Here is a 23,570-nt window from a genome sequence, read left to right on the forward strand (position 1 = left end):
CCCAGGAACAGAGCCCACTTACATGTATGTTGTCCTCATTTATCATTTATGAGTCTCTGGGGCTTTGACCCCACAGGGCTGCCGATCTGACATGAGGCTTGCTAATGAGAGGCACCCGAGCAGCCCTGCTGCTCACCATTCGGTGCAGCGGAGACGCGTCACATAAGGCAGCGTCGGGTCCACGTTCTTCCACACTCTGCTCTCAGGAAACAAGCAAGGGGAGGGTCCAGAGGTGTCATCTGACACGGATGACAGCCTATTTATTTCCTAGGCAAAAGAGCCGGGGCAGGAAGACAGAAAGAAGCTGACTTCTGTGAGGACGAGCCGCGTGGAAGAGGGGATGCTGGCAGCTGCCTCCACAGACTCCAACTCCAGCACCATGAACGTGTCGTCTGCTCACCTCCACTTTGCCGGAGGGTACCTGCCCTCTGACTCCAAGGACTGGAGGACCATCGTCCCAGCTCTCTTGGTGGCCGTCTGCCTGGTGGGCTTCATGGGGAACCTTTGCGTGATTGGCGTCCTCCTTCGTAGCGCTTGGAAAGGGAAGCCATCCATGATCCACTCCCTGATTCTGAATCTAAGCCTGGCTGATCTCTCTCTCCTGCTGTTTTCTGCACCCGTCCGAGCGACAGCATACTTCAAAGGGGTTTGGGACCTAGGCTGGTTTGTCTGCAAGTCCTCTGACTGGTTCATCCACATGTGCATGGCAGCCAAGAGCCTGACGATCGTTGCCGTGGCCAAAGCATGCTTCATGCATGCGAGGGACCCAGCCAAGCAAGTAAGTATCCACAACTGCACCATCTGGGCAGTGCTGGTGGCCATCTGGGCTGTAGCTAGCCTGCTCCCCCTGCCAGAATGTTTCTTTAGCACCACCAGGCTTCATGCAGGTGTGCAAATGTGCCTCATGGACGTCCCCCCAGTGGCCGAAAGGTTCATGGCAATGTTTGGTAAGCTCTACCCTCTCCTGGCCTTTTGTCTTCCATTACTCTCTGCCAGTTTTTATTTCTGGAGAGCTTATGGTCAGTGTAAGAAACGAGGCACTAAGACTCAAAATCTGAGAAACCAGATGCGCTCCAGACAGCTCACAGTGATGTTGCTGAGTATCGCTGTCACCTCTGCTGTGCTGTGGCTCCCTGACTGCATAGCGTGGCTGTGGATCTGGCATCTGAAGGCTGGAGGCCCAGCCCCACCACAAGGTTTCATAGCCCTGTCTCAAGTCCTTATGTTTTCCATCTCTTCGGCAAATCCTCTCATTTTCCTAGTGATGTCAGAAGAGTTCAAGGAAGGCCTGAAAGGCTTGTGGAAATGGATGATAACCAAAACACCACCAACTGCCTCAGAGTCTCAGAAAACACCAGCTGGTAACTCAAATGTCCCTCCCGACAATGTCCCATCTCCAGAGTCCCCAGCACCCATACCAGAGAGAGAGAAGCCTGGCTCTCCCTCCTCCAGTGTAGACAGAACGGAGAAGGCACAGATCCCCATCCTTCCTGATGTAGAGCAGTTTTGGCATGAGAGGGACACAGTCCCTTGTGTACAAGACAATGACCCTACCCCCTGGGAACATGACGATCAAGAGACGGGAGACTGTGATAAATAGATTAATTTTCCAAGCAAAACAAATTGTGATTAATGTATTTACTTGCACTGCTGCTTGTCGATACTGCACTTTATGACATAAACCGTGGTCCAATTACTAACTCTAGGAATTACAAAAATGCTTCACAGTATGCATTCTCAAAATGTGCCACCTGGTAAGTAGAACACCGTGTTAGGAGTCATGGTGATGTTTCAGAATTATATCCTGGCTATCCAAAGAATTAACTTCAGTGTTGCGTGAAGATGCTTCGGTCACACGTGAATAGAAATCCCAGACACTCTCTGTCCCTTGTTCACAACTGCTCTCTTACTGGGTACTCCTTAGGACTACCCTGTACTGGCTGGAGCAGAGCTTATCTTTGTCAAAGGCTGGACTCCTTTACTTCTACTTTCTTCCTGAACCTGCTAGCCTTAACTTCACTTAGCAAACTTTATTTCACTTAAGCTCAAAATTTACTTTATGAAAATCCACGTAGATTTTCCACGCCTGAAGGTTGCCAGAATAAGGATCACCACTTCATTGTGGGCTGATTTCAAACCGTGGCTTATTTTGGCTAAGCTTCGCCTTACACTAAAACCTGCTTCGCTAGTCTTTGTAAAGAGGTCTCCGTGAGTCTTCCTTTGCTAAATCAGAGGATTTTTGCAGCTTAATTAGCATGACATTCTAAATTCTGATATGGAGAAAGAACTTTAAAAACTGCCCTTTCTCTTCCCAATTACCTACGCTTCCAAGATGCAGGAGCAAAGTACTCTTCTACAAGCTGCTATCAATCTGTTCCTCCCGATACCTCCTTTCTGTCGAGATAAATATAAACTGTAGTTAATGACAAAAGTATTAATTTCTGAAGGCAATCCTCAAGTATAAAGAAGGAACGGAGATGGTGATCTTCCTTTTGTTAAATGGTACTAAATGTCCCCTGAACACTGAACTCACTGAACCCTGCCCAAGTTTTAAAATACCTCAGGGTCTTTGTTACAAAGATGATCAAGAGTAACAAGGAAAAAAAAAAATAATAGGAAAAGAAAAAATTCCATGGATACAGGACAGAATTTGGCTAAGAATAGAAAACAAACAGCACAAAGGCGAGGGAGAAAGAAAAGCAATACTACTAAATTTTGTGTTCCCAAACACTTTACCAATATAATTCAAGTAAAAGGCAACAACTTCATTTTACAACAAGGTAAATCATACCCAATAAAACAATCATTATGATACATTTCTTTCCCTATTAAACATAAGGACATTTATCCATGATTCTTGATTACTTTATAATGGAACTCTGGGGTATTTTCATTGTGGGGTTCCCTCAGAAAAAAAACTGCCATTTTGCCAAGCCATGGGGAAGTTAAAATACAAAAATATGCTGTGGATGGAATTTGTATTTTTTAAAAAATGTCCAGTCTATGGGTTTTAGGGTATGTTTTTTTGTCTTTACAAATGGTCGTGGTTTGCTTTCAACACAGAAGATAGGGCTGATTTCATTTTATCTGGTTCATTACAAATTTTTATTTTAAGGCTCACAAGATCACAAAGTACAATTTAACCCAAATACCCAAATACTGTTTTGTGAGACAGTTATACAAAGGGATTACCTTGAAAACTGTGGTGAACTAGTTGAATTCGATTGTTCACTATATAATATAGTAAATGCTGGATGTGAGCTTCCACTGTTTTGACATTTTAACTTGTAAACAAATAAAAACAATTGCTTTACTTCAGATAGTTTTGGAGACTTAGAGCTGTCTTTGTCTTGAATGCGCCTTTCAAAATCATCACTTGGCACAATGGGGCTTTATGGGGAGGTCAGACCTTAGTATTGACATAGGTCTCAGGGTAAACTGTATCACATATCTTTAAGGAGTTTGACAGTAAGCGCCAAGTCAAGATGCAGATACTGAAACAGTGTAATTATGATGACCTTTTCATTAAAAACCTAATATACAGAGTCCTGACTTGGTCTTTTAAAGAAATCTGCATAGTAAAGCTTGATTTGCACCTTAAATGAACAGTCAATCCCAAATACTTTACAACAGAAGTAGGAAATTCGGATAGGTATCACCAAACCGTTGGTTTTTTTTGTTGTTTTTTTTTTTTTCTTCACACTTTTCAACTGTGAGAAACAAAACAGTGAGTGGGCAAACACCACTACGTGGAATTCAGAACAAAATAAAGCATTCTAAGAGCTTTCACTTCTGCTGGCCAGTGATATTCCTACAACAGCTGTGCTCCTTTTGGCAAACACTTCAGTTTCATGCCTCACAGAACTTAAAAATCACTCAATGGGTTTATACAAATTACCTTCAAGAAAGGGGGGGGGGGGAAGGGGAAAAACTATCTTGTTCATTATCAAATTGTACAGGTTAGGACCTTAGTCAGTTAATTCCAGTTTCTCACATACATGATTTCTGTAACAATTAATATATTTAAGCTAAGTACTAAGTAATGTTAAGTGTGAATGAGTCTGTATGCATGTGATCTGTCTGTGTGCACAGAACATACAATCTACTGGTATTTCCTCATTTTAGGTTTTGCTGCAATCACAGGAGATGGGAGAGAAAAGGGAAGATAAGTTATCCAATTAACCCATTTTTCTTAAACATGGATGTGGTACTCTGAAATGAGAAATCTATGAAGGAATGAGACAGGAATCTTTAAAGTGGGGAGGTACAGCTAGAAAGAGCGAGTGGAGGTCAAAGGTACGTTCCACGGTATGATGTGCAGGGCACACTGAAAGGGTGCCAAGAAGGCTTCACCATCAATTGTGTTAACATAGAGACAAAAACAAGAAAACACACAAACAAAAACCAGCATCTTCTTGCTATGAGGCAGTAGGATATTGCTAAGAGACTGAGCACCAAAATGGTTCTTTACAAATTCCTTCCCTTTTATACTGCAAATAATTTATTATATTCAAGCCTTTAAAAACTATGTGATATATAGGATTGGAAGTCAACTTTCTCTGTGCCAAATTACAGTTGCTACTGCTTTAATGAACAGGTTTAAAAGATGTCTTTGTTATAGGTTCCACAACAATAATCATATACAATCCACACATATAAAAAGGGTTGGTTTATTGTAGTTCAAATACATAAACTGAACATTCAAACATCTTAAAATTAAACTTTAGAAACAAAAGTTTAACATTCAAACTGGAGTATAGTTTACAGGGAACACCCAAGAAAGATAATTTGTTGTCTAATCCAGAATATTTGATAAAGATCACTTAATGGTAAATAAAACGTGTTTAACCATCAGTCCTATTCTGGCCAACATGTTAGTTATGACCGTGGTTCCATACCTGAGAAGAAATTACTAAATAAATCTTCTCTTAGGCTAAACAAGACTTGGCCTAGAATTCAGAGGGGGTAATCAAAGCACATAAGTGAACAAACAAAACTAAAGTGTTCTTTAGAGACAAAGGTAAAAGTATGTCCATTATAATAATCTTAGCCTCTGGAAGATAAGAATTCAATTTTCAGTGTTTTCTCTTTTACCCGCTTTAAAAAACAAAATCAAAACAAAACAAACCCTAACTTAGGTTTTCTTGGAGTCTGTGGTATTTGCATCTTGCAAGTTCAAACCACAAATGCTCTTACGTCTTGCATGTTTAACACTGCTAGAAAGAACGTCACCAAAAGTCACTGACTTCCACACCTCATAAAAGGATGATTTTTAGCTTCAAGATTTTAGATTTACTAGAGACAGCCTATATTTGAGTATGTATGTCAGTCATGCCACACAAAGAAAAGCATAAATTATTTCCAAAGTGTTCTCTGTTCAGAAACTGTTCACGAATGCTTCTCCTTCTGTTCGTCAGATGGTTCTCCAATAGTCTGACTAATGCACATACATGTAAAAACCTGGAAATTGGCTCATGCAAGCGTTTTTGAATTAAGATACCCCTGTGGAAGAGTACTGAGAATTATTTTGTTGATCGTCTCGTGGGCTCTGACGCTGTGGGAGGTGGGGGTGGACCCCGGCGATCCAGGTCATCCACATAGGCCACAATCAGTTTACGCCTCTCTTCTGGCACACAGTCTAGTACTAGATACCGTTTGTCGTTCTGCAAAATTTTTTCTACATCTTTCAGGTGCTGATCAGATTCCTGGATTAGCTTTTTGGATCTGAAATAAGAAAACAAGTCCAAGAATTACTGACTGCTGTTCACAGGTCTTTCAGAAATGAGCTGGAAATGTCCATCTAGTTCCTAATTGTGTTTCCATTTTTTTTTTTTTTTTTTTTTTAAGAAAAATTTCACTGCAGTGGTCACCTTTGTAAATCGCCTCAGCAAAGACTCCAAGGAGTGAAAGGGCCTCAGAAGCTGAATTACCCTCCCACCCCTACTGGTGGTCCCTCCAGATCAGGGCTGAGGGTGGGTGGGTAAATCTTGCCCGTGCTGTACCTGTTCTGTGGATGAACAGAGGACTTCAGTCTGCGGGGCTGCCAATCCCAGCATCTTTCACAAGCTTTCACTTTCACATCTTTCACTAAATTAACTATAAAAATGTAGAAAGAAGTCTTACTTCACATCTAATTTAAAAGCCCAAGCTGATGCAAAACATTAAGGATCCTGACCAAAAAATCCAATGACAAAATACCTAAAAACCACACCCTCAGCACTATCTATCCTCCCGTGCACATACCCTTCATTAAGATGTTTCCAATTTTTCTCTTAAAGGAAGAAAAGCTGGAGCATGAAACAAAACTGCTTTCCTGTGCACTGACTGCTAAGCATTGAGCATTGTAAACTTGTTTTCCTGATGGTAAAACGGTTGGGAATGTGGAACTACTGGGCACGTTACAGAGAAATCTTGTCTAGAAACTGATTTTTATCGTTTAAAATTTGTATTTAAAAGTATCCAGCAAACTGCTATCATCTGGAAAAAAAAAGGTTTTGCTGAGCTTAAGAGGATTTCAAGCTTAAGAAATGTTCCACAACACTGAATAGTCTTCACAGGAGGCAGAGACAATGGACAGTGAAGGACTGTTTAAGAAATCTCTTCACAAATACAACTCTTATCAAGCGGGGGGTACTCCTAAAAAAGCAGTGAAGTAAAAACAAAAGTGTGTTTAAAAAACTGGATGGGTGGGTAACACAAAATAAGAATTGACATCTGGGCCCTTTCTTTAAAAAAAAAAAAAAAAAAAAAAGTAAGGTAGACATGGGCTGTATTTGGCCTTTAATAAAATTGGCTTCTTCTTATTCCTAAAAATTAATAATGTCAACATGTGTGTGAATGCATAGAATGCTCTGGCCATTAGAGTAAGGACTAGTAAAGACAATGACTGCGGATATGAAACATTTCATTGCACACACCTATATGTTATAAATTTGGTCTCTTTCAAAAGCGTCCTGAAGTCAGCTTTGGCTGTGATGTACTTGTCTCTGATGTATTCTTCAAACTCTCTTTGTTTTTTCTGCAAAAGGACAGTAAGATTTAAAAAAAAAAAAAAGTCACAAATTCCAAAATTACTATCAATTATTTATTAAACTGGTAATTTATAAGTCACATCATAAATAATTCCAAAGAAAAAGGCTAGAAAGTACATTTTTGTTCACGCAGCATTCATTAAACTGCAAAATATGCAATGTACATTTTTAAGGCAAAAAGAAGCCAAGAACAAGGAACCACTCAATATATTAGCAGTAGCTAAAGCCTGAGGGCTTGCAATGTGCTACACTGTGCTGAGGGTTTTATCAGGATATCTCCTTTTGTGTTCCTAACAACCTCAAGTGGTAGACACTCTTGAAAATAAAGAAATTAAGGGGGTATTTCCTGTAGACTGTACTTCTATCTTCTAACACCAAGACAATAATGTGGTATAACTTATGGAGAACCCCAAATAACATTCATAACTTAGTACTAACTGATCCTGAGCATTTAGCTTTTCTAGTAAGGAACAGGCATAATGGGTATAAACTCTTTGGGCTAATATTAATAATGACAATAATAATAATATTAAAAAGTATTATTGTCAATTTAAACAATCAGAAAAGTTAGAAACTAAGACTAGACCTGTCAGCTATCGGTCCACCACTCTTTCCCAACCATGTGTACTTTGTGGTCCACACATCTACAATCCATCTTAAGGAAACAGGGGGAAGAATAATAGCTCTATGGGGTTGTGCACCCTAGACCTAGAGAAACCAGCTGGGAAAGGAGAATGATGGGGAGAAGGAACAAATGAAAGGCCAAGGGATAAAATAAGACTGCGGTCAGCTACCCTATCCTTGGCATCATTCACTATTTCAGAACCCAGGGGAGCTCATTTTCCACACAGGAGTGAGAGCGTCCCAGAACAGGGCTCAGCTTCTATAAACTTCCCCCATCTGCAGTTCCTTTACTCCAGTCTCCGGGCATGTAACAACAAAAGATCACATTATGGCATTCTGCTAACATGGCTCTGGTGCTCTGACAGCCTGGTATCCATGGCCAGGTTGAAAATGTCTATGTAGTGGGACCTGACTATACCAGAAACAAAAACTACAGCTTCAGTAAAGCTCTAACATTCCAGAACACAGGCTTAACCCCAAGGATGACATTTTTACAGTTTCTACTTTGCTGTCTTATTAATGTATAGTGCAAGATAAAAAAATATGACCTTAAAATTCAGATTTACTTCTCATACTCTTAACTTATTCACTTAAAACCATCAATGTCAGTTTAATCAAAATACATACTGGTGGTGCTGATTAAGCCCACATTTAATATTTATCAACTGACAGTAAATCTCAGACAAAATCCTCTTACCCTGTCACTGGAGGAGAACTTAATGCACCGAGGATCTTCCTTAATGATTTTTTTTACTTCTTTCCATGTGGATGTTAAGGTAATCTTTGAAAGGCAAGGAATAAAAAACACAAATACAACTCACTTTCATCGCAAAGATCAAATGGCGGCAGCACATACGGTACACAGTATTGCACGCTGGCCTACAATCTCCTGTAATAATGCCCAAATGTAATTGGACTAGCTAGAGACAGGAAGCAGCTTTAATACAATTTCTTTTTGTTGTTGGCCACAAGAGTTATATTCATAGTCCTATTTCAAGGTGGCCTAAGACAATCACCTGCAAACCCTGAATCCCCATAGGCAACACTGTAACTTCTGAAGAAACCACCACCAAAAGGAGATCAGGTATCAAAAGAAAACGTGAACGACGGAGGGAAGAAAGGGACCATGGGACCAAACTGAAAATGGAGCAAAAGATGCAATCCACTCAGTCTATCATTCTATCATTAGGAGGGATCAATGATCACACAACAAAGCCCAATATCAATCACCAGGAATGTGAAAACTGCGGCAGGAAGTAATTTCTAAATAGTTAAGAATGCCATTAACATTTTACTTAAAAAAGAAAAGAAAAAAAAAAAACAGAAAAGAAAGTGTATAAAACCCATGCATTCCAGTAAGAGATCTAAAGACCACGACACTACGATGTTTTTGGAATTATTCTTTTTTTTTTTTTTTTAATTTTTTTTTTTCAACGTTTATTTATTTTTGGGACAGAGAGAGACAGAGCATGAACGGGGGAGGGGCAGAGAGAGAGGTAGACACAGAATTGGAAACAGGCTCCAGGCTCTGAGCCATCAGCCCAGAGCCCGACGCGGGGCTCGAACTCATGGACCGCGAGATCGTGACCTGGCTGAAGTCGGACGCTTAACCGACGGCGCCACCCAGGCGCCCCTGGAATTATTCTTAAAGACCCATCTAGATCAAAACAAGGAAAATAAGAGACTTACTGCAGAAGTTTCATCCAGAAGTTGCCTAAAGTGCTCCCTCTTCTTTTTGGTAAGTGCTTCAATGTGTTCATTAAAAAGTTTCTCTTTCTCCTCTCTTTCCAACAAGGATCCAGATTCCCAACGGTGATCTTTTCGGAGAGTCCTCCGAGTATCAGACCATGACACATCTGAAGAACGTACCTAAAAACGTACCAACAAATTCTATCAAAGATCTCTTTTTTCACATTTCAACAATAAAAGGCTTATTTATCTAGTTTAGGAATGATACAATTAATAACGGAAGCTTCTGGTGACTCCACCTTAAACAGTCACTAAAAATCTGCTTCTTTAAACCAGAAATCCCACCTCTCAGAGCTCACCCAAGCAAGCTATCAAGTATGGATTCAGAGGTGTAGAAAGATGAAGAGAATTACTTTAATCGTACTTAGGCACTCTATTTAACATCTTACCAACCTTCAGTAGGAGAAATGGATAGAAATAAAACAGGAAATATCTTGCTACAGGACTAAAGAGGTGACAGGAAAAAAAACCCACCAACAGATCTTGAGCTCAAATTTGTACTTATCAACTACATACTGGAAGTGACATTTCAAAGCATAAGCAAGAATTAACATGGTAAGAGAAGACGTGACAGATCAGGCTGGTTCAACAACCAGCACAAGGCTATGCTTCACTGCTGGTAATGGCAATACAAGTTACTGCTAGTTACACCACTGCCAATGCTAAGAAATATGGGAGGCTAAAAAGACAGAAAGGTGAGAAAGAAGAAAAATATAAAAACATTTATTTAATCAACATTTATCAAGCACCGAAAAATGAGTCAGCTAAACACGGAGCTTGGTACTGGAAAAACAAAGTAAGACACTACCCCTTCCTTCAAAGGACTCAACTTTTTTAAGAGAAGAGAGGCAAGTAAGCAAGTAACGGCAAAAGCACATAATAAGTGCTGTGAGGTATATGCTGCCCACAGGGCAGGCAAAGGGAACAGTGAAAACAAATCTGCCTTAGATGGGTCAAGATCAGTCTTACAGAAGAGATATTTGGGTGTGCTCTTGAAAAATGAGTTTTCAAGCGCACTCGAAGTATTCTAGGTGGAGGGATTAGCATGACTAATGCCAGAATTCATTAGGTGTAAATATGGTTCATTAGAACTAAGTGCAGAAAGGCTAGAGCTTAAAGGGGCAAGAGAGAAAACCAAAGAGGGTAACATAACATGAAGGTGGTGGGGGAGTTAAGGAATGAAGTCATATATTATGCTAAGACAACTGAATTTTAAATGTTTGCAACCACTAAGAGTAGAGAAGCTTCTCTCTGTGAAAGCAACAGGGAGAGTGACAAAATCAGATTTGGTTTTTAGGATGATTTCTGTGACTGCGATAAAGAGAATGAATGTGGGGAAAAGTAAACGCAGGGAAAGAAATCAGTGAATGACTGTAACTAGCCAGAGAACAGAAAGAGGAAACTCAAAACATACCAGCAGAAGCAAGGGAAGAAATCCAAAGAACTGACAGTAGTAGTAACAACAAGAGTCCTTATGAAAGAGAGAAAAGAAATAGTAGGAGAGATGGTGACACAGAGGGGACAAAACATGTGGAACAGCAGAGTGGCCTCGGTGCACTGGCTCTACAGACAAAACCCTATACACCTCAGCAACCCTGGGTGATGTGCAGAAGCGCTGGCAAGAAAATTCCAGAGTATCTATCTCCTGGGGTCAGTACACCTCCAGTCTAGATCTCATACCATTTACACGTACAATCATTCATCACCACAGTGGTGACCCTAAATCACCAAGCAAAAGGTTTAATTCTATTCAGCACATTTTGTTTATTATTATGGCATGTAAGTGTGTGATAATTTAAGATGACTTCCATCAAGAATAAAAAGTTATCTTTGACACTAAAAGATTATACATCTTTATATGTACAAAGAAACTTCTGAAAATGTTAAATAACAATGGTTTTCTTATTCTAGTGGGTGCTAATACTATTTTAAAACACTTTATGAAACTTACCAAATTATATCTCTCAGATTCCATTTAAAGAATATTAAAATTTGCACTAACAAGACAACCTAATAGATCTCTAATATCCAGTACTTAAGGGACAGGGCTGGGGGGGAGGAGCAGGGAGTGAGAGGAATATATACCATGTCAGATAAAAGAGCCTTGAAATTCTGGATAGCTTCTTCTCGTTTGTGTTGCTCTCTCTCTCGATCTATTTCTTTTGTTTGTTCTGAACGTGCCTTTTGAACCTCTCTTTCTCGTTCTCGAAGGCTTGCCTCAATGCGGGCTTGCCTTTCAAGCTCCTTTTCTTTTTCTGAGTCCAAATTCTATAAAGTAAAATTACATTATCAAGATATGTTTCCAGAGTAAGTGGCTTGCCAAATACAGAATTTCAAACCTGGGTTTTACCAAGAATATACATTAACACTGTACCTCGTTTCCAAATCACCTACATGTGCTAGAGATCCTTATATTAATTATACTGACAGGAAAAATTCCAAATCCCAAACAGCAGCTAATACCTTTATGATGCAATTAAGAATTTTCTTATTCCATATTTATAGTATAAATAAACACAATAGTTACCTTGGCTATTTTTTCAATGTACTGTTTGAAAAGGTCTTCTCTCATTGAAGAACTATCCACTGCCTTGTAACGTGGATCACTTTCTACTTTGTCTTTTACTTTGCTCCATCGGGACTGACTGTCCAAGTGATGATTAGATAACAGTTCAAAGAAATCCGATTTAATCTGTATTTCAAAACATATCAGGGAATGGGGGGTGGGGGGAATCCACCATGAGAAATTCCTCATATGCAAATGTTTACAACCAGAAAAAATTGTTCACTTACCTTAAAGATGAGAATAATAACTTTTTAAATTCATTTATTTATAGTGGAATAAATTTTAGTCAAAAAGAGTATTAGAATTGCTCTTTCATGATAAATATAAAAACCAACAGACATAAACTCTCATTTAAAATCTACCAAACTCAAGATAAATCATTTTCTCCAAATTATTCAAATACAGAAAAAAAATTTTTTTAGGTTGTTAACTTTTTCATTTCAGCAATGCCACGTTTTTATAAGAGAGAAGAATTTATATTTATTTTTAGATAATAATCAGGCTTATGAACTGACAGTAAACTACATTTTAATATCAAGTTAATAATAATGACTTATTTTAAAAAGTAGATTAATATAATTTTTGTTTGTTACAATAGGGGAATTTAGAAATAGATGAGCACAAATAATAAGTCTCATTCATTAGAAACTTGGAACGGTACTGCCAAATGTCTAAAAGCAAGTAAAAAGCAGAGTAAATTTTTGTATTTTAATTAATAAAAAATCAATGCCTGTACCCTTATATATAAATTATAGGATTTCTATGATCATAATTAATCATTACTTTAAAAACTATATTCAGATTTTTGGTATTTTTTAGCATTAAACATGTATACCTTTAGAACTCAAATCTGTTAATAAATTAACATTCTGAGCCAATCAAGTACCAACTCAGTAAAATTACACCAAGGTTATTAAAAGATACTAATCCTTTGGTAGCAACATGTACAATACTTAGAATCCTTCTCCCAAACTGTAATTATTATTTTTTTAAATAGGGGATAAAGAAATAAAGAAAGCGTTTACTTTTACATAACTTTGAGGACCTGTTTTAAAGTTCAGTATCATTCAAGTTATCTTGTACTCCTATGAGGGGAGACACCAGAGGCAGCCAGTCAATTCAATAGAGAAGTCAGACCATGTCAAGAATCTCTCTTCCCTGTAGGAATTAAACATGCTGGCTTCCCACGTGACCAAAGGAATCAGAAATTAGAAATGGAATCACATTCTTTCTGCCTATTCCAAAGTCTCATTTCCCCTAACAGAGAATTAAGAGAGGATAATGTCGTTTCTGGAAAACACTAGTAAGATTATAAGAAAAGAGTTTCTTTCTTATTAGAGAATTTTTTAAAAACCAAGAGCTAATCAGCTGTGGATTTCTTTTACTACTGAACTTGGCTCTTGACTTTGTAGTAATAAGAAATACTCATAAATCCAGTATTTTCACACAATGAAAAAGCAACTACTTGATATAGTGATGTAACAATTTTTCTGTTCATCTTGTCTACTTTGTATCTGACATGATGAACACCAAATTCCTAGATACCTGTGAAAACTAGAAAGCAAAATTTACAAAATTTATGCTAAATAAAACATGCAAGCTACTTTAAACAGGAATCTTTCCAAGCCAATTTCCAAGTCAATTTATATTGACTTAAGACAATTTTCAAATATTAGACACAAAGCCTACAAATGATTATCTTACAGTTTTAAAAATGTGTGATGTATAAACAGTGAATTTTTAAAAAAAATTAAATTTTAACTTCCTCTCACTGTGGATATTACCATTACAGGCTATACATGGCTTACCAAAGCTGCCATTTGTATGAGAACTATCAACAACTGCATAAATGTCAAAAAATTTAAGTTACCCATTAGCAGCAATCCAAGACTCCACATTCCCAATTTTCTTCTCTCCCCAAATCAAAGTACCTTACCATCTAGGCTGTTCACTTTAACAGGGAAAAACAGTCTCCTAAGCCTAATGTACTGTAACATACTTAACTTGTTCAGAAGAAAATTTAAGTGAGGAAAGAGAGAAAAATGCACTTCATGAGAGGATTAACTCTATTGTGTGCAACTTCAAATGTGTTGTTCCAAAAGGTATCTTATTTGAACCACAGTTTTATAAAAATGGGTTATACAGTATAATAAAATTTAAAAAACCTTGAAGGTAGCTACTTTGGCAGACAAAACAGTCTAGCAGAAGTAAGCAGAATTTTAGGGGCATTTTTTATAAAATGGAAAATTACCAGTGAAAGCTACCTGCAAATGATTTTTCTCTTTAGCTTGAAAATGTCTACCAAAGGTGGGGGCTACTTCACCAAAAGTCAGTGTCCTTTACAGGTTTCTGACTTAGCAAAAAACTTTTATTATCTGGCTGTTAACTGCATTACCTCAATACTACAAACAGCAATTAGAGAATCATAAGAATAAAGAAAGCAAACTCCAATAAACTAGCACCATGCTATAAGCACTAATCTTACTATTCAATTACATACAGCTAAAATGGGGTTTTAAAAAAAACAGTATAGACAATATACTTCATAGGGATAATCATTAAAAGTCATGAAGAAAGTAATAAAACTTCATTAACCAGCTACTTCTCAGACCATGAATATAAAATACACTGTATTTAAACTCTTAAAGATTTGTTCCCAGGGCCTAGTTAGTAAGTAATTTTGCATTCTTTAAATTGGCTGAGAAAGTTTCACTTATTTCCTGCCTCTTTTTTAAAAATTTAGTAAAGGTACAAAGCCAAACCTATAACTTAGAGAATTATTTTACAATCAAAAGAAAGTTAAGCTGAATACAGTAGGTTTATTTAGATGCAGTATCTATTTAATTTACTTTAACACATTTTGGGCACAACTCTCATCACTTCATAAGGAAAAAAGACTAAAAAAATGTAAAGTACCGGAACTGCGGGAGGCTAAAGTCACCACACAGAGATACCAATTCTTTCCTCACTAGGGAATCCCATAATACTTTGCGTATCAGTGATTGACAGCTGTCAGACTGAACTGATTGACAGGCCGCACAGCACAAAACTGTAAAGTCTATCCACTTGTTATAAAACAGAATACACAAAATAGTTACAAAAAGAGTGTTTAGAAAAAGAACATTGGTTATAAATGCAAAGAGAAAAACATTCAATTTGTATAAAAGCAATCACACAGTATCAACTATTTATTTTACTTGGTATTCTTTAATCATAAGGTATTACCAAAAGTCAAAAGTAGCAAACAATACATTAACATGATTCTAATTCAGCATACACAATGTTTACACAGAACTCAATTCTGCACATTTCCTGAGAAGCATAATCATTTGCGGAAAAAAAAAAGTTAATGGTGAAATAATAATTCTGGAAGAATCTCCACTGAAGCCCAAGAAACCAGATAATCAGGAAATTTCAGATATTTCTGACAAAAGTTATTTCACCCAATACTGTTGCTATTTACAGTGCAGGAGGCTTGAGCCCATTAAGAATGGTATTACTTCCCTCATGACATTCCTTAATAGAATTTGTGATGTTTTAACTTTCTGGAATGAGAGCCCATTTTAAATGTCAAAAATGATTAGGCTTCAGAGGTTCTTCATCTCCATCCACAAAGCACACAGGGGGACTAAGGAGAGTGGCTGCGTGTTCTGATGGCCCGTGCACCTCCGGTGCAGTCTCCACCCGCCTGCCTCCCCAGTGGTGAGCTCCTCTCCGCTCCTGACACCACTACCAAGTGACATTTGGAATTCATTAATCTTTCATAGCTGACCTTTATTTCTGATAAGCAATAATTTATATGTAAGATATGTTTACTAAAAGATTAGAAAGTCACTAAAATGCTATCTGTTAGAAGGCAAAAAAGATAAAAAAGCTTTTTAAAATTTAAAGGTTACCGCTTATTAGGAATCTTGAATTTTAGCAGGCACCAGTGAGTAGAAAGATCTAACAGTCAGTTCCGGGTGTACTGGGCAAACTCAGTATTAATAAAATTTAAAGCAAATCTATGTACTTTAGTAAATTTATTAAAATGAGCATTATGGAAGTAAAGTGACTGAATACACACACGTAAACAACTGTAAAAGTGAACTTACAAAGCTAACCAGTCTGGGGGTCCTGTGATCTATGCCCATGAATGAGATCAGAAAAACATGGCCCCAGCTTAGTCTCTTCCCATTCACGCTCCTGTCAATCACCTCATCTTACCTTCTCACCTCTGGTCTTCGAATCTTCTTTCTCTTTCTTCCTTGCAGCTGCCACAAATTCATTAAACAAGGCTTCTCGATCTTTCATCTTTTCAATTGCTTTGAATCTTGAATCTTTAGCATGCTTGGCTGCAAATTCACTAAAAGTAGCTCTGTAACAAAATGGCAAGTGTGCTAACTTTGGTAGAGCTATTTCTGCTTATAGAAAGGTATAGAAGAAGATACCATTTTTCCAGCCAGAATATGTGCCAAAGACTCACTAAGTCCCAACATTTGCCTAAAGAGTAAACAATGAGCTACAGAAAGGAGTACAAGAGGGCTAAAGAGTGAAAATGTGGTTGGTGATTTGTACGCTGTCAAGCATGACACTGGGGGATAACACATCAGAGAACAAAAAATGTATGTGCTTCAAGAGACTTAAGAGCTCATCTATTTCCACACTAGGAAGAGGCTGAGTCTCGCTTCTAGCCATGGTGGAGTTAACTACCGAATTAGATCTCCTTCCAGAAACAACTGTGAAAGAAGACAAATGTATGAGGCAAATGATTCCAAAACAGTGCATAATAGGTAGGGTAGTAGTAAGAGTGAGGAAAGGCCCACTGCCCTATGCCGCAGGACAATTTCCCAAGGTACAGAGAGCTACAGTCCAAGCAGAGTACAGCAGTCCCAATAGCTACAAGTAGTAAAGATCAGAGTCTGGGTGTTAAAATGGCAAGGGAAGAAGCTCTAGAAAGATAGTACCCAGTAAATATACCACAAGGCGATTCCCCATGAATAGATGGCCAAGGCTGAAGGGTACAATAGCAGGGAAAAAACGCATCCCCTGCCAAAGTGCTACCTGGTTAAGAGCAAAAAACAAATGTTAGAAACTGAGTAGTGCAGAAAAAGAACAGCATTAGGACACTAAAGTCCACAAAAGCTGCACAATGGAGACAAAGCTGGACTGTTGAGAAACTTCCAACTTCTGAGACCCACACTAACAAAGCCTTAAATCAAAGCTATATTCAGGTGATCAGCCTGTAACTAAACTGCCTGTGAAAACAAAAATCCACTCTTCAGAGTAAGGGAACAGACTTTCAGAGTCTCTATAATCCACTACTTTCAATATTCAATCAGACAACATTAAACATACAAAGAATGTATAACCCAAATCAAAAAAATTTTTCAATCCACAGAAACTGAACTGAAAATGCTCAGACGCTGTTCTGGAAGAGACAAATCCTTTAAAAATATTGTAATTATATTGAAAGAATTTAAGAAAAATAGATTCAAAGAACTAAAAACATGGCCTTAATGAATGAATAAAAGGGAGTTTTAGTAAAGACACAGAAAATAGGAAAAAAGAACCTAAAACTGAAAGGAAAAATTCATTGGGTGGGCTTAACAAAAGAGTAAGACCTAAAATAAAGAGCTACTGACTCCAAATTAGATCAGTAACAGTTATCTAATCAAAAGAATACACACAAAAAAAAAAATTGGGGGAGGAGGGGAATAGTCTCAGGGATTTGTCAGATAATTAGAATTCTAAAAGAGAAAAGAATCAATCAGAACAGAAAAAATGCTGATCAAAAATTTTCCAAATTTGATGAAAACATCAATGCATAGATCCAAAAAGAAAAGCAAGCTGCCAAGAAGGCTACATAAAAAAATGAGGCCTACGAGGGATAATGAGGCTCAGTATAAAAAAAAACTTTCTCCACAAATAAAAAGCATTTATAATTCATACATTTGGATGTATTTCAATATTTGAAGCTTTCACCTCACATAATAATTTGTCTTATAATAAATACTCCCATATTTAGCAAGTTTTTTTTAGAAGGGAAAGCTAAATCTTACTCTCTCCCTTTAAAAACTGTTTATTTCAATACAAATATAGAACACATCTTCTTAGGTGTTAAAGCAAAGATTATATTACAACTTTAATTGTAAATAAACTGGTTAACTTCAGAATTTAGTATTTAAAACATCAACTGAAGATTACGAGTACCATGCACAGCTAACATTTGCTATTTTGAAGCTTTGCTAACCAAACCCGGATTCTAATAATCTTTTACATATAACTATCATTACTCACAATACCTAATTTCATTAATTCAACACTTTTTAACAACAGGATACAGTGCAAACCTGGTTTGAATAATGGATAGGTAAACTCAATAAAAGTTTAAATAAAATAAAAACGTGTATCCCAGGAACAGGATGACATACACGTAAGTCCACTAAATCTGTTTTGTTTTCATGATAAACTAAGCACCTTGCATTATAATTTTAAGAGAGAATTACTACTATGATTAAGGAATAAACCTGTTTTTAAATGTAAAATCGGGGCACCTGGGTGGCTCAGTCAGTTAAGCATCCAACTTCGGCTCAGGTCATGATCTCACAGTTCATGGGTTGGAGCCCCACGTTGGGATCTGCACTGACAGCTCAGAGCCTGGAGCCTGCTTCGGAATCTGTGTCTCCTCTCTCTCTGCCCCTTGCCTGCTTGTGCTCATTCTCAATCTCTTTCTCTCAAAAATATACATTAAAGGGGTGCCTAGGTGGCTCAGTCAGTTAAGCATCTTGGCTTCGGCTCAGGTTGTGATCTCACGGTTTGTGGGTTGGAGCCCCATGTCAGCTCTGTGCTGACAGCTCAGAGACTACAGCCTGCTTTGGATTCTGTGTCTCCCTCTCTTTCTCCCCCTCCCTGCTCGCACTGTCTCTCACTCTCTCTCTCAAAAATAAACACTAAAAAATAATTTCTTTAATAAAAACATTAAAAAACTACAAATAAAATATAAAATAAATTTCTAAAAGTGAGAATTATTTTACACATATTTATATCATTTGTAATAAAATGGGTAAAATAATTATTTTTCACTAGAAAAGACTAAAATGAAATTTTAGCATTAGACTGTGATAGAGATTTTTATAGGACTCATCTCTCAACTCCAGAAAGTGCTGCTTGGTAAACAGACAGTCACTCTTTTCTCTCAGGGAGAGGTGAGGGTGGATAATAGTGGTAGGAGACTGGGAAGTGACCAGGAACTGACCCAAGGAGATATGCCTTGAAATTTCTTTCAATCCAAAAAGAAAAAAGACATAGAAATAGGCACTAAATTCTCCCCGGTCATTTTTTCCTTCAGAATAAACTCCAATGTTTCTTATCTACAAAATCTAGTTATAATATATAGTCTCTTCCCATTTCAAAGAGAATTTAAGTTAGCGGACATATTTTCTCAATTTTAAGTTTTTCCTCCTCATTTTCTGCTACTTACTAAATTTGGTCCTAATCTCTAGGGTCACGTTAAATGCATCAATGTAGCAATACAGCACAATGTCCCAAGTGCTAAGACTTCTAGTTATGTGTCTCAAGGCTTTATTTTCTGAAGTAACCTGCAAGGTACAGCTTGTTCCACCAATTTTGTCAGTCCCAAAAGAGCACCTGCCTGGGTACTGGGACAGAGCAGTAACTTAAATTTGTCAAATCCACAAAATGGAAATCTCTTCAGAGTCTCAGTTATTGTCAGATCCATAAGGGTTTTAATAAATAAATGTATTTTGCTGAATCATTTGAAAATAAGCTGCAGACATCATGAGACTTCATCTATAACTATTTTAGCATGCATTTCCTCAGAGCAAATCCTTTTTCCTCTATAACCACCGTACCCAAGAAAATTGTGAATTCTCTAATACCATGTAATACCAATGCATCCATGCTCAAATCTTCTCAACTGCCTCCCCAAATGTCTTTTATAACTGAGTCACAAGTACTGACCCATGAACTCAATGTTTTGATTAACCAAAAAGAAAGGACCAAGACCCCTCGGAGAGTCTGAAACTCTACTCTCCCCTGACAAATGTTACGTTCTTCAGAGCTCCAAATACTCTATTAACTTTATTATCTGAGATGTATATTAATGCCCTAGGTTTCTCTTCATGTTTCAAATATAAAATTATAATATTAAATATACTTTCTCAAACAACATTCTCTCGTCTACTTCCAATGACAAAAGTAACCGTTTCAACAAGATGAACTTTATAAAAAGTGCCATTTAAACAAGACACTCCATAATTCTACCCTACAGTTTTAAAAATTATCCACATTATGAGGTATTCACAGCAACCAAGTAACCAACACTGTTGCCAAAACTAAACCATAAATAAAAAGTAATTTTCTCTTGCCTAGACTATTCTGTATTAACACTGGAATCCAGTTGAAATCCTACATTCACTTGGGTAAGGTATGAGACAAGCATATAAATCTATACTGGCTGTTTTAGAAGACTGAGTAAGATAATGAGATAACGTGTGTATACGTGTATGTGCTTCAAGTGCATGTATGTATGTATGTATAAGTTTGTACATACAACTTTTTAAGTGCACATAAGATATCCGCTAAATGATGCCAAATATTATTGTTTTTATGATGCTAGTCACGTAAGTTTTAAATGTCTCCTCTTCTACACCCCATTACACATACTCATTAACAATCAACTGAATCAACAATCAACTGAAAATATCAGACAAAAACATATCTAGACACTGCCTCTCACAGAGCACAAGAGGTTCCTTTAAAGGAAATATATTAAGAATAAAGATTAGAAATGCATAACCAATAATGAAATAAACTTTTCATGTCCAATTATCCAAAAGATACATATTCTCTTAGCTGATCTTAGAAGAAAGCACATACATATTTTGAAATGTTACAGTAATGAACCATGTACCTTGGATTAAATTTTGCTTCTTCCATCATTTTTTTGAAATCTTCCTTGGCTTGCATTATTTTGTTTTTCTTTTCCCTGCGTTCTTCCTCTGCCCTCGTCTTTACATATTGATCAAATACCTATCACAAAAATAAACCAATTGGGCAAGTTAGTCTTCCATAGGAATAATTTAATTACCAAACTATGGAATCTGTAAGAAAATACTGAGTCAATGTCTTTGTCCAAACTATAATAGAAAAAAATGAATTAGATATCTCAATTGTATGCAGATTATCTGTAGCAAGTCTCACTTTAAAACTTCAGTTGACAGTGTTACAGAAGCACACAAGCCCTCTGCTGAGACTTCCAGAACAAAGTTAAAAGCCCCTTTAATTTTCATTGTCCCTGATTACAAATTGAATACACGCATATTAAAAAATTTTCAGGGGATATAAAATATGTAAATTACAATCCTTCCAAATCTCTTCTAGAAAAAAAACGTTAAGAGTATGGAACAGATAATTTACATTTATTTCTGTGCTTTTTTTTTTTTTTAATTTTTTTTTTCAACGTTTATTTATTTTTGGGACAGAGAGAGAAACAGAGCATGAACGGGGGAGGGGCAGAGAGAGAGGGAGACACAGAATCGGAAACAGGCTCCAGGCTCTGAGCCATCAGCCCAGAGCCTGACGCGGGGCTCGAACTCACGGACCGCGAGATCGTGACCTGGCTGAAGTCGGACGCTTAACCGACTGCGCCACCCAGGCGCCCCTCTGTGCTTCTTTTTAAGACATAATTATCTCTACCAAAATGTAATGCTTTACATCTATCCCATAATATTTTCCCCCACCTAATCATGTACAGACAAGATAATAAACTGAACATGCACGTCTATTTCCTTTCTTCCAATGCCAATACAATGACGAGAGGATTTCCCTTTTTAAGTCACAAACCAACAAGACCAGGCAAATGGGAAAAAGAAAGAGCAAGTCTTGAAGATGAAAAGCACAAGGATAAGCAGTAAAGGACTGGCAAAAATGAGAGAGCTGACCCAAATTCAGCGGTCAAGAAAAGAAACCAATTCTTTTTTTATTAGAGAATCCTCAAACAGTTCCAGAAGTGACAGCACCAGATATCCATGGAAGTGAGGGCAGAGTACAGCTACAATAAGGCTGTTTAAGAAGGAGTCCATCAGAAAATCTCCCTTGCCAACAGCATGTACCTGGGGGCTCTGCCACTCCTGAGCCTCAGTAAAAGGCAAGTGATTATTCTCTAGAACCAGGGTGGGCAATTCACAACCTGCTGGCCAAACTTGGCCTGCTGCCTATTTTTGTACAGCCCAGAAAGAGTTTTAACATTTTTTAAATAGTTAGGGAATAGAGAATTTTGTAACATTTCATGACATGTGACAATTAAATGAATCCAAATTTTAGTGTCCACAAGTAAAACTTTATTGGAATAGTCAGGCTCATTCCTTCACATCTATCTACCTGTGGGTGCTCCTTCGTTACAGTAGCAGAACTACACTACTATGACAGAGACCAAATGGCCCCCAAAGCTAAAATATTTATTGTCTGACCCTTTATTTTAAAATCTTGCTAATTCTTGCTCTAAAAGGTAAAGCAGTATCTCTCAAGGTAAAGGGGGGGGGGCATACCTAATTTAACATACTAAAGTAAGTTTTATTTTCTAATAAAACTAAGAAAATATACTGTAATCATAAAACAAGAAAAACTTAAAGAACAAAAAGAAATCCTACAAATTAAAGGACAGAAAAAAGAAAAACTCAAATTAAAGGATTTGACAATAAAGTTGAGAAAGTCATCCAAAAGAAAAGGGCAGAGGTAGAAAATAGGTGAAAAGAGGGTGCCTGGGTGGCTCAGTAGGTTAACTGTCTGACTTCGGCTCAGGTCATGATCTTGCAGTCCGTGAGTTCGAGCCCCGCATCAGGATCTGGGCTGATAGCTCAGAGCCTGGAGCCTGCTTCAGATTCTATGTCTCCCTCTCTCTCTGGCCCTTCCCCTCTCGCATGCTGTCTCTCTCTCTCTCTCTCTCAAAAATAAACATTAAAAAAAGAAAAATTAAACAGGTGAAAAGAAAATTTAAGGACTAGACCAAAAGGGCAAATTCTCTGTCCCAGAATGAAAAAATAAACAGGTTAGAAACAAATTCAAAAAAGCAACGTAAGAAAATCTCCCAGAACTGAAAGACAGGAGTTTACATACTAAAAGGACCACGAAGCACCCAGCATAATGGGCCCCTTCCACCAAGGTACACAATCACGGTGAGATTTCAGAACGCTATATACACTAAGAGGAGATCCTACACATCCACAAAGGAAAAATAAACAGGCCCATAAACAAAGGCCCATAAACTGATGGCTTCAAACACAACACTGAAAACTAGAAAAAGAGCAACGTCTTCAAAATCCTGAAAGAGAAAGATTTCCAATTTCAAATATCTTAAACAACCAAACAATTTCAAATTAAGGGTACAATGAATGTTTGCAAACACGCAAGGCTCCAAAGTTTATCTCCCATGCATGTTCTCTCAAGAAGCTATTACAGGGATGGAATGGGTCAAAGGGAGTAAACCAAGAAAGAAAAAGACTTATGATGAAGGAAACAGGTGAAGTCTCTACCCCCAAAAACAAGAGAGATGAGGGAAATCTCAGGATGATGGTAAAGACTGGTCACGTTCAAAAATA

The 23,570-nt window shown here is 37.5% G+C and overlaps 2 protein-coding genes across 7 annotated transcripts in view; one reads left to right on the forward strand and one right to left on the reverse strand.

Moving 5' to 3' along the window:
* The first annotated feature begins 340 nt into the window (after positions 1-340).
* GPR151 (G protein-coupled receptor 151) lies at positions 341-1,682 on the forward strand. Its single transcript, XM_040453630.1, has one exon. The coding sequence runs from the start codon at positions 341-343 to the stop codon at positions 1,598-1,600; it is 1,260 nt and encodes a 419-aa protein (XP_040309564.1). The 3' UTR covers positions 1,601-1,682.
* A 2,887-nt stretch (positions 1,683-4,569) lies between these two features.
* TCERG1 (transcription elongation regulator 1) overlaps positions 4,570-23,570 on the reverse strand; it is a 62,215-nt gene continuing 43,214 nt past the window's right edge. For 5 of the 6 annotated variants that reach the window (XM_040453621.1, XM_040453624.1, XM_040453618.1 and 2 more), the window contains 8 exons: positions 20,885-21,003; positions 16,177-16,327; positions 11,932-12,096; positions 11,490-11,672; positions 9,345-9,524; positions 8,353-8,436; positions 6,918-7,018; positions 4,570-5,724 (listed from right to left, as the gene is read on the reverse strand). In XM_040453621.1, the coding sequence (XP_040309555.1) occupies positions 5,523-5,724; positions 6,918-7,018; positions 8,353-8,436; positions 9,345-9,524; positions 11,490-11,672; positions 11,932-12,096; positions 16,177-16,327; positions 20,885-21,003 (1,185 nt within the window). In that variant the 3' untranslated portion in view covers positions 4,570-5,522. Of the gene's footprint in view, positions 5,725-6,002; positions 6,097-6,917; positions 7,019-8,352; positions 8,437-9,344; positions 9,525-11,489; positions 11,673-11,931; positions 12,097-16,176; positions 16,328-20,884; positions 21,004-23,570 lie in introns of all 6 variants that reach the window. The other variant, XR_005784172.1, reaches the window with a different exon arrangement.

Source organism: Herpailurus yagouaroundi, unplaced genomic scaffold, assembly GCF_014898765.1.
Source record: "Herpailurus yagouaroundi ecotype Mexico unplaced genomic scaffold, PumYag 29, whole genome shotgun sequence".
NCBI lineage: Eukaryota > Metazoa > Chordata > Mammalia > Carnivora > Felidae > Herpailurus > Herpailurus yagouaroundi.